Raw genomic sequence first — 12,500 nt, 5'->3', positions numbered from 1 at the left:
TAAACTTTAAAGAAATACACTCTATACATTGCTAATGTGGTAAATGACTATTCTAGATGCAAATGTCTGCTTTTTGGTGCAATATCTACATAGGTGTATAGAGGCCCATTTCCAGCAACTATCACTCCAGTGTTCTAATGGTACAATGTGTTTGCTCATTGGCTCAGAAGGCTAATTGATGATTAGAAAACCCTTGTGCAATCATGTTCAAACATCTGAAAACACTTTAGCTCGTTACAGAAGCTACAAAACTGACCTTCCGTTGCGCACATTGAGTTTCTGGAGCATCACATTTGTGGGGTCAATTAAACGCTAAAATGGCCAGAAAAAGAGAACTTTCATCTGAAACTCGACAGTCTATTCTTGTTCTTAGAAATGAAGGCTATTCCACAAAATTCTTTGGGTGACCCCAAACTTTTGAACGGTAGTGTATGTTCTATTATTTGAGGAGGGGCATTTATTTGTATACGGTGATTAATTAAGGCACGGCGTCAAATGCCACCACAGCAGGCATCTGTTAGCAATAAGGCGTTTCATGTTTACATTTACTGGTATAAGCATGTATTTCCATTATGCAATAACATCAAACACTGTAATACTAGTGATAAAGTAAGTTTCTCAAAGGGGAAAATAGAAAACATCCATTTAGGGTGCGGCGTTTACTCATTTCAAGTGGTGGCCAATTAATCGGGACACAGAATCTATAAGAGCAAAGGCCACTATTTGAGGAACTCTAGTATGTCAGCACTTACCTTTCTACAGGGTGTAGCAGGTGTGTATTTGGGATATGGTGTTAATTGGGGGAGGCCTTTCTTACATACAATATATTTTATAGTAATAATAAATGTATAGGCAACACCATTAATAGTTATTTGAGGAGGGGCATTTGTTTATTTACAGTGAATAATTGAGGCACGGCGTCTATCATAACAAATGTCCCTATGTGAGGTGGGAGCTTAGTGGTAAGGCATTTCATATTTACATAACAAGTATTTATTCAGACCAACATATTTTGCAATAGGGAAATGGAAGCATCCATTTGAGGTGTGGCATTTATTCAGTCAAGTGGTCGCAGATTAATTGGGACACGCCAACTTAGTGGTAAGGCATTTAATATTTACATTATTATTAGGTACAGTATTTGTTCAGACCAACATATTTTCGCAGAAAGGAAAAGGAAGCATTAATTTGAGGTGTGGCGTTTATTCGGTCAAGCAGTCGTCGAGTAATTGGGACGCGGCAACTATTAGAGCAAATGTCCCTATGTGAGGTGGGATCTTAGTGGTAAGGCATTTTATATTTACATTACAAGTATTTATTCAGACCAAAATATTTTGCAGAAAGGAAATGGAAGCATCCATTTGAGGTGTGGCATTTATTCAGTCAAGTGGTCGCAGATTAATTGGGACACGGCAACTTAGTGGTAAGGCATTTAATATTTACATTATTATTAGGTATTTGTTCAGACCAACATATTTTGCAGAAAGGAAAACGAAGCCTTAATTGGAGGTGTGGCGTTTATTCTGTCAAGTGGGAGGCAGCAACTATTAGAGCATAGACCACTATTAGAGGAACTGCGGAATGCCCACACTTTTGGTTTCTCAACAGCAGGTGTGGTGGGAGTAAGGCGTTTATTATTTTTAGGAGACATTTATTTAATAAACAAACAAAAGCAATATTATTTCTGGACAAATGCATCTAATAAACAACCAATAAATTGATGCCCCCCTCCCATCATCTATTTTAAGTGTTATATTTATTCTAGTGGTCTGTGTTTAAACTGGGATGAGGCGCATATTAGAGCACGTAATTTCAAGGGGTAAATTTTAGGTGTGGCATTTATTCAGTCAAGTGGTCGCAGATTAATTGGGACACGCCAACTTAGTGGTAAGGCATTTGATATTTACATTAGTAGGTATTTGTTCAGACCAACATATTTTGCAGAAAGGAAAAGGAAGCATTCATTTGAGGTGTGGCGTTTATTCAGTCAAGTGGTTGCCGAGTAATTGGGACGCAGCAACTTAGTGGTAAGGCATTTAATATTTACATTATTAAATATTTGTTCAGACCAACATATTTTGCAATTAGGAAATAGAAGCATCCATTTGAGGTGTGGCATTTATTTAGTCAAGTGGTCGCAGATTAATTGGGACACGCCAACTTAGTGGTAAAGTATTAAATATTTACATTATTATTAGGTACAGTATATGTTCAGACCAACATATTTTCGCAGAAAGGAAAAGGAAGCATTAATTTGAGGTGTGGCGTTTATTCAGTGAAATGGTCGCAGATTAATTGGGACACGGCAATTTAGTGGTAAAGTAATTAATATTTACATTATTATTATTATTAGGTATGTGTTCAGACCAACATACTTTGCAGCAAGAAAAAGGAAGCATTAATTTGAGGTGTGGCGCTTATTCTGTCAAGTGGTTGCCGAGTAATTGGGACGCAGCAACTATTAGAGCAAATGTCCCTATATGAGGTGGGATCTTAGTGGTAAGGCATTTCATATTTACATTAGTAGGTATTTGTTTAGACCAACACATTTTGCAAAAAGGAAAAGGAAGCATTAATTTGAGGTGTGGCGTTTATTCAGTCAAATGGTTGCAGATTAATTGGGACACGTCAACTTAGTGGTAAAGCATTTATTATTTACATTATTAGGTATTTGTTTAGACCAACATATTTTGCAGAAAGGAGAAGGAAGCATTAATTTGAGGTGTGGCATTTATTCGGTCAAGTGGTTGCAGAGTAATGGGGACGCAGCAACTTAGTGGTAAGGCATTTAATATTTACATTATTAGGTATTAGTTCAGACCAACATATTTTGCAATTAGGAAATAGAAGCATCAATTTGAGGTGTGGCATTTATTTAGTCAAGTGGTCGCAGATTAATTGGGACACGCCACCTTAGTGGTAAAGTATTTAATATTGACATTATTATTAGGTATTTGTTCAGACCAACATACTTTGCAGAAAGGAAAAGGAAGCATTCATTTGAGGTGTGGCGTTTATTCAGTCAAATGGTCGCAGATTAATTGGGATACGGCAACTTAGTAGTAAAGTATTTAATATTTACATTATTATTAGGTATTTGTTCAGACCAACATACTTTGCAGAAAGGAAAAGGAAGCATTAATTTGAGGTGTGGCGCTTATTCGGTCAGGTGGTTGCTGAGTAATTGGGATGCAGCAACTATTAGAGCAAATGTCCCTATGTGAGGTGGGATCTTAGTGGTAAGGCATTTCATATTTACATTATGAGGTATTTGTTTAGACCAACACATTTTGCAAAAAAGAAGAGGAAGCATTAATTTGAGGTGTGGCGTGTATTCAGTTAAATGTTTGCAGATTAATTGAGACACTGCAACCTAGTGGTAAAGTATTTAATATTTACATTATTATTAGGTATATGTTCAGACCAACACATTTTGCAAAAAGGAAAAGGAAGCATTCATTCGAGGTGTGGCGTTTATTCGGTCAAGTGGTTGACGAGTAATTGGGACGCAGCAACTTAGTGGTAAGGCATTTAATATTTACATTATTATTAGGTATTTGTTTAGACCAACACATTTTGTGAAAAGGAAAAGGAAGCATTAATTTGAGGTGTGGCGTTTATTCGGTCAAGTGGTTGCCGAGTAATTGGGACACGGCAACTTAGTGGTAAGGCATTTAATATTTACATTATTAGGTATTTGTTTAGACCAACACATTTTGCAAAAAGGAAAAGGAAGCATTCATTTGAGGTGTGGCGTTTATTCAGTCAAATGGTCGCAGATTAATTGGGACACGGCAAATTAGTGTTAAGGCATTTAATATTTACATTATTAGGTATTTGTTCAGACCAACATATTTTGCAGAAAGGAAAAGGAAGCATTAATTTGAGGTGTGGCGTTTATTCAGTCAAATGGTAGCAGATTAATAGGGACACGGCAACTTAGTGGTAAAGTATTTAATATTTACATTATTATTAGCTATTTGTTCAGACCAACATACTTTGCAGAAAGGAAAAGGAAGCATTAATTTGAGGCGTGGCGTTTATTCAGTCAAATGGTCGCAGATTAATTGGGACACGGCAACTTAGTGGTAAAGTATTTAATATTTACATTATTATTAGCTATTTGTTCAGACCAACATACTTCACAGAAAGGAAAAGGAAGCATTAATTTGAGGTGTGGCGTTTATTCAGTCAAGTGGTCGCAGATTAATTGGGACACGGCAACTTAGTGGTAAAGTATTTAATATTTACATTATTATTAGGTATTTGTTTAGACCAACATACTTTGCAGAAAGGAAAAGGAAGCATTAATTTGAGGCGTGGCGTTTATTCAGTCAAATGGTCGCAGATTAATTGGGACACGGCAACTTAGTGGTAAAGTATTTAATATTTACATTATTATTAGGTATTTGTTCAGACCAACATACTTTGCAGAAAGGAAAAGGAAGCATTAATTTGAGGCGTGGCGCTTATTCGGTCAGGTGGTTGCTGAGTAATTGGGATGCAGCGACTATTAGAGCAAATGTCCCTATGTGAGGTGGGATCTTAGTGGTAAGGCATTTCATATTTACATTATGAGGTATTTGTTTAGACCAACACATTTTGCAAAAAAGAAGAGGAAGCATTAATTTGAGGTGTGGCGTGTATTCAGTTAAATGTTTGCAGATTAATTGAGACACTGCAACTTAGTGGTAAAGTATTTAATATTTACATTATTATTAGGTATATGTTCAGACCAACACATTTTGCGAAAAGGAAGCATTCATTCGAGGTGTGGCGTTTATTCGGTCAAGTGGTTGACGAGTAATTGGGACGCAGCAACTTAGTGGTAAGGCATTTAATATTTACATTATTATTAGGTATTTGTTTAGACCAACACATTTTGCGAAAAGGAAAAGGAAGCATTAATTTGAGGTGTGGCGTTTATTCAGTCAAATGGTCGCAGATTAATTGGAACACGGCAACTTAGTGGTAAGGCATTTAATATTTACATTAGGTATTTGTTCAAACCAACATATTTTGCAATTAGGAAATAGAATCATCCATTTGAGGTGTGGCATTTATTTAGTCAAGTGGTCGCAGATTAATCGGGACACGCCAACGTAGTGGTAAAGAATTTAATATTTACATTATTATTAGGTACAGTATATATTCAGACCAACAAATTTTCAAAGAAAGGAAAAGGAAGCATTCATTTGAGGTGTGGCGTTTATTCAGTCAAATGGTCGCAGATTAATTGGGACACGGCAATTTAGCAGTAAAGTATTTACTTACATTATTATTAGGTATTTGTTCAGACCAACACATTTTGCAAAAAGTAAAAGGAAGCATTCATTTGAGGTGTGGCGTTTATTCGGTCAAGTGGTTGCAGAGTAATTGGGACGCAGCAACTTAGTGGTAAGGCATTTAATATTTACATTATTAGGTGTTTGTTCAGACCAACACATTTTGCAAAGAGGAAAAAGAAGCATAAATTTGAGGTGTGGCGTTTATTCAGTCAAATAGTTGCAGACTAATTGGGACACGGCAACTTAGTGGTAAGGCATTTAATATTTACATTAGTAGGTATTTGTTCAGACCAACACATTTTGCAGAAAGGAAAAGGAAGCATTAATTTGAGGTATGGCGTTTATTCGGTCAAGTGGTTGCCAAGTAATTGGGACGCAGCAACTTAGTGGTAAGGCATTTAATATTTACATTATTAGGTATTTGTTTAGACCAACACATTTTGCTAAAAGGAAAAGGAAGCATTCATTTGAGGTGTGGCGTTTATTCAGTCAAATGGTCACAGATTAATTTGGACACGGCAACTTAGTGGTAAGGCATTTAATATTTACATTAGTAGGTATTTGTTCAGACCAACACATTTTGCAAAAAGTAAAAGGAAGCATTAATTTGAGGTGTGGCGCTTATTCAGTCAAATGGTTGCAGATTAATTGGGACACGGCAACTTAGTGGTAAGGCATTTAATATTTACATTAGTAGGTATTTGTTCAGACCAACACATTTTGCAGAAAGGAAAAGGAAGCATTAATTTGAGGTATGGCGTTTATTCGGTCAAGTGGTTGCCAAGTAATTGGGACGCAGCAACTTAGTGGTAACGCATTTAATATTTACATTATTAGGTATTTGTTTAGACCAACACATTTTGCTAAAAGGAAAAGGAAGCATTCATTTGAGGTGTGGCGTTTATTCAGTCAAATGGTCGCAGATTAATTTGGACACGGCAACTTAGTGGTAAGGCATTTCATATTTACATTATTAGGTATTTGTTCAGACCAACACATTTTGCAGAAAGGAAAAGGAAGCATTAATTTGAGGTGTGGCGTTTATTTAGTCAAGTGGTCGCCGATTAATTGGGACACGCCAATTTAGTGGTAAGGCATTTAATATTTACATTATGAGGTACAGTATATGTTCCGACCAACATATTTTCGCGGAAAAGAAAAGGAAGCATTCATTTGAGGCGTGGCGCTTATTCGGCCAGGTGGTTGCCGAGTAATTGGGATGCTGCAACTATTCGAGCATAGGCCACTATTAGAGGAACTGTGGAATGCCCACACTTTTGCTTTCTCAACAGCAGGTGTGGTGGGAGTAAGGCGTTTAATATTTAATTTTTTTTTAGAAGTGCGCCTATTAGAGCACTTCATTTCAAGGGGTAAGGCATTTATTATTTTTGATTTGAGACACGTATATGAGAATATTACTGGTCCTGAAAAGTCATTTGGCTGTTATTTGAGGTATGGCGTTTATAGTCAAAATGTCATGCCAGGATGCAGCCTCACGCCAGGGTTCGGGAAGGGGGATTGCTCAAGGGCACAGGCAGCAAGCTCCCTTTAAGTCTGCACACCTGGGGCCGTGTGAAAGTAACGACAGTCACGTGACCAGTCAAACTTAAAAGAGCCACGTGACGCGCACCTGTAACTGTTCCCGCGGCGGCCATGACGCTGATATTTACGTTAAAAAGACGATTCATCGTCGCGGCCGCGGGGAACATCGCGAACAAAACGCCTCGGAGGACGCGCCGACGGACGTGGCGCACTAAAACGAGGAAGAATGTGCTTGTTTTTTCTTCTTTTAAATGGCGACAGATGCGGAAATAATGGACCGCGTCCATCGTCACGGCAGGTGGCGAGCAAACAAACATCGATGATGTTCATTCAAAGGAAAACACTGCTCCACTCACCTCTTTGGTGTCCACGACGCCTTTGACGTATTTCCCCAGGACGGTGTCCACGCAGAGGACGGCGCACATCGCCAGCAGCCACAGGAGTCTCCCAGCGACGGCCCGCGCCTCCATCTTCCTCGCTCCCCGGCCAAGGCTCGTCTGAGCCCCGGGCTGCCTTCGCGCTGGTGTCCGGGGCGGGCGCGCGCCAAGGAGAGAGGCGCGTTCACGTAGCGCACCCCCCTTCTTCTCGGCAGCACACATGTAAAATGCCTTTTTTTTTTTTTTTTTAAATAAACGACTGTAACATAGAAATATTTGTCAACATTATTATGCTCCAGGCAAACATTTTTCTACATAAATGTCGATTTGTGAAAGTAAGGCCAACATTTTCTAATTGGCCTTAAAGGCCTACTGAAATGATTTTTTTTTATTTAAACGGGGATAGCAGATCTATTCTATGTGTCATACTTGATCATTTCGCGATATTGCCATATTTTTGCTGAAAGGATTTAGTATAGAACAACGACGATAAAGATTGCAACTTTTGGTATCTGATAAAAAAAAGGCTTGCACCTACCGGAAGTAGCGTGACGTAGTCAGTTGAACATATACGCAAAGTTCCCTATTGTTTACAGTGATGGCCGCATGAAGTGAGAGAGATTCAGACCGAGAAAGCGACAATTTCCCCATTAATTTGAGCGAGGATGAAAGATTTGTGGATGAGTAAAGTGCAAGTGAAGGACTAGTGGGGAGTTGAAGCTATTCAGATAGGGAAGATGCTGTGAGAGGCGGGGGTGACCTGATATTCAGCTGGGAATGACTACAACAGTAAATAAACACAAGACATATATATACTCTATTAGCCACAACACAACCAGGCTTATATTTAATATGCCACAAATTAATCCTGCATAAAAACACCTGCGTGTTTGTTACGCTAGCTCCTAGCTCCTCTGCTAGCTCCTAGCTCCATAGAACACGCCAATACAATTCAAACACCTGATCAACACACACAATCACTCAGCCCAAAAGACCGTTCACCTAACCCAAGGTTCATAAAGCTTATATATTTTTAAAAAGTTACGTACATACGCAAAAAAAAGTTGCGCACATACGGTCAAGCGATCAAATGTTTAGAAGCCAAAGCTGCATACTCACAGTAGCACGTCTGCGTCTTTGTCATCCAAATCAAAGTAATCCTGGTAAGAGTCTGTGTTGTCCCAGTTCTCTACAGGCGTCTGTGTATCCATGTCAAAAGTCCTCCTGGTTAGAGTCTCTGTTATCCGAGTTCTTCCATCTTGACTGCATCTTTCGGGAATGTAAACAAAGAAGCGCCGGCTGTGTACTGTTGTTGCTGACTACGTTCGAAAAATACGTCCATTTCGCACCGACAACTTTCTTCTTTGCTTGCTCAGCTTCCTTCTCCATAATGCAATGAACATGATTGCAACAGATTCACGAACACAGATGTCCAGAATACTGTGGAATTATGAAATGAAAACAGAGCTTTTTCGTATTGGCTTCAATGTGGAAGGCATACCCGTGTTCCCCGGGCTACGTCACGCGCATACGTCATCCTCAGAGGCGTTTCGAACCGGAAGTTTAGCGGCAAATTTAAAATGTCACTTTATAAGTTAACCCGGCCGTATTGGCATGTGTTATAATGTTAAGATTTCATCATTGATATATAAACTATCAGACTGCGTGGTCGGTAGTAGTGGCTTTCAGTAGGCCTTTAAAGGCCTACTGAAATGAAATTTTTTTATTTAAACGGGGATAGCAGATCCATTCTATGTGTCATACTTGATCATTTCGCGATATTACCATGTTTTTGCTGAAAGGATTTAGTATAGAACGACAACGATAAAGTTCGCAACTTTTGGTCACTGATAAAAAAAAAGGCCTTGCCTGTACCGGAAGTAGCGTGACGTCACAGGAGCTAGTATTCCTCACAATTCCCCGTTGTTTACAATGGAGCGAGAAAGCGACGATTACCCCATTAATTTCAGCGAGGATGAAAGATTCGTGGATGAGGATCGTTAGAGTGAAGGACTGGAGTGCAGTGCAGGGTGTATCTTTTTTCGCTCTGACCGTAACTTAGGTACAAGATCTCATTGGATTCCACACTCTCTCCTTTTTCTATTGTGGATCACGGATTTGTATTTTAAACCACCTCGGATACTATATCCTCTTTAAAATGAGAGTCGAGAACGCGAAATGGACATTCACAGTGACTTTTATCTCCACGACAATACATCGATGAAGCTCTTTAGCTACTGAGCTAACGTGATAGCATCGGGCTTTACTGCATATAGAAACAAAACAAATAAGTCCCTGACTGGAAGGATAGACAGAAGATCAACAATACTACCAAACTCTGGACATGTAAATAAACAGTTAATGCTCTCCAGCTTGGCGAAGCTTAACAATGCTGTTGCTAACGACGCCATTGAAGCTAACTTAGCTACGGAACCTCGACAGAGCTATGCTAAAAACATTAGCTCTGCACCTACGCCAGCTCTCATCTGCTCATCAACACCCATGCTCACCTGCGTTCCAGCGATCGACGGTACGACGAAGGACTTCACCCGATCACCGATGCGGTTGGCGGCCCGGAGACGGAGGAAGTCAAGGTGAGGTCGTTCGGCTAGCGCGTCTGCTATCCTCAAAGTGCTCCTGGTTGTGTTGCTGTCGTCCGCCACTAATACACCGATCCCACCTACAGCTTTCTTCTTTGCAGTCTCCATTGTTCATTAAACAAATTGCAAAAGATTCACCAACACAGATGTCCACAATACTGTGGAATTATGAAATGAAAACAGAGCTTTTTGTATTGGATTCAATGGGCTCCGAATACTTCCGCTTCCACTGTTGACATCCAGCGCAAACGTCATCATGTCTAGACGTTTTCAACCGGAAGTTTCCCGGGGAATTTAAAATGTCACTTTATAATCTGAACTGAACTGTGAACTGAGACACTACACCCCCCCCCCCCCCCCCACTCACCCACACACACACACACACACACACACACACACACACCATCTATCACTTAGCCACTTTACTCCGGACTCAAAATGCTGCTAACTGTTTTAACTGTTTACACTGTTTACATTGCACTTTGCACTCCCATCTGAATACTTGAATACTTACGTTGCAATACTGTATATACAATAGATAGATATTATAGATATTCTGGTAATATCTTCTTCCCCTGTATATTTCCCCCCCCCCTCATGCGACTGTTTAAATTGTTGTCTTTTTTATTCTTCTTTTACACTTTATATTTATAGACACCGTGGTTGTGAGAGGAACGTAATTTCGTCCACCTGTATGTCCTGTACAAACAGTTGTTTGACAATAAAGCTGACTTTGACTTTGACTTGATAAGTTAACCCGGCCGTATTGGCATGTGTTGCAATGTTAAGATTTCATCATTGATATATAAACTATCAGACTGCGTGGTCGGTAGTAGTGGCTTTCAGTAGGCCTTTAAATTGTATAACAGTGCAAAATATTGCTAATTTGTTGTGGTCCTTCTTGAACTATTTGGGAAAAAAAAGATATAAAATTAACTAAAAACGTGTTGAAAAATAAACAAGTGATTCAATTATAAATGAAGATTTCTACACATAGAAGTAATCATCAACTTAAAGTGCCCTCTTGGGGGATTGTAATAGAGATCCATCTGGATTCATGAACTTAATTCCAAGCATTTATTCACGAAAAAAGAAATCTTTAACATCAATATTTATGGAACAAAAATCTAGCTGTCAACACTGAATATTGCATTGTAATGAATGGAATAGCCTACTTGGTTTGATGTTCAGTTTATGAACTTACATTCATATTTTGTTGAAGTATTATTCAATAAATATATTTATAAAGGATTTTTGAATTGTTGCTATTTTTAGAATATTTTTTTAAAATCTCACGTACCCCTTGGCATACCTTCAAGTACCCCCAGGGGTACGCGTACCCCCATTTGAGAACCACTGGTTTACTATTTAAATCAACAATATTGGAGGATGATTTAGTGTACAATAGCCATTAAATTGATATATTCGTTAAAAACATTTAAAGTGATTTAGGTAGCCCTTTTTGTCTTTGTTTTTTCCTTCATATTTTTTATCCATCCATCCATCTTCTTCCGCTTATCCCAGGTCGGGTCGCGGGGGCAGCAGCCTAAGCTTTGACACTTTGAAAAGTATACCTGCACTTGTCACTTTCAAAAAACAAACACAATTATGGCTAGTTGAGCAACAGTCGTGTTCCCATGTTTAGTTTTTACTCATTTTTACTAATTGTTTTTTTTATCTAGTCTGCACTTTGACTGTGTTATTATTATCATTGGCTTTTATCTAGTTTGCACTTTGTCTGTATTATTTCTATTATCATTATTATCGACTCATCTTTGCCTTATTCTATTTTCCTATTTTAATGGTGTTGTTGTTGGGGACAAGTGTTGTAAATTAGCTTTGGCTACAAACACTATGATGCATTCATTGGATAACGGTTTCAGATGTCTATGTTTTTGTATCTGTCCCTATTTGAAATAAACCTCTATAATAATAAAAAAGCAGGGAAGCCCAGACTTCCCTCTCCCCAGCCACTTCGTCCAGCTCCTCCCGGGGGATCCCGAGGCGTTCCCAGGCCAGCCGGGAGACATAGTCTTCCCAACGTGACCTGGGTCTTCCCCGTGGCCTCCTACCGGTTGGATGTACCCTAAACACCTCCCTAGGGAGGCGTTCAGGTGGCATCCTGACCAGATGCCTGAACCACCTCATCTGGCTCCTCTCCATGTGGAGGAGCAGTGGCTTTACTTTGATCTCCCCCCGGATGACAGAGCTCCTCACCCTATCTCTAAGGGAGAGACCCGCCACCCGGCGGAGGAAACTCATTTCGGCCGCTTGTACCCGTGATCTTGTCCTTTCGGTCATAACCCAAAGCTCATGACCATAGGTGAGGATGGGAACGTAGATCGACCGGTAAATTGAGAGCTTTGCCTTCCGGCTCAGCTCCTTCTTCACCACAACGGATCGATACAGCGTCCGCATTACTGAAGACGCCGCACCGATCCGCCTGTCGATCTCACGATCCACTCTTCACCCACTCGAGAACAAGACTCTGAGGTACTTGGACTCCTCCACTTGGGGAAAGATCTCCTCCCCAACTTGGAGATGGCACTCCACCCTGAACCATGGACTCGGACTTGGAGGTGCTGGTTCTCATCCCAGTCGCTACGAATCGATCCAGCGAGAGCTGAAGATCCTGGCCAGTTGAAGCCATCAGAACCACATCACCTGCAAAAAGCAGAGACCTAATCCTGTAG

The 12,500-nt window shown here is 39.8% G+C and overlaps 1 protein-coding gene across 4 annotated transcripts in view; it reads right to left on the bottom strand.

Moving 5' to 3' along the window:
* The window catches only part of LOC133660433 (hormone-sensitive lipase-like), a 242,021-nt gene that overhangs the window by 133,173 nt on the left and 96,348 nt on the right, over nt 1-12,500 (bottom strand). For all 4 annotated transcript variants that reach the window (XM_062063930.1, XM_062063928.1, XM_062063929.1 and 1 more), the window contains one exon: nt 7,187-7,411. In XM_062063930.1, coding sequence (XP_061919914.1) covers nt 7,187-7,411 — 225 coding nt within the window. The remainder of the gene's footprint in view (nt 1-7,186; nt 7,412-12,500) is intronic.

Source organism: Entelurus aequoreus, linkage group LG11 (genome assembly GCF_033978785.1).
Source record: "Entelurus aequoreus isolate RoL-2023_Sb linkage group LG11, RoL_Eaeq_v1.1, whole genome shotgun sequence".
Taxonomy (NCBI): Eukaryota; Metazoa; Chordata; class Actinopteri; order Syngnathiformes; family Syngnathidae; genus Entelurus; species Entelurus aequoreus.
This window is presented reverse-complemented; position numbering and strand designations above follow the sequence as displayed.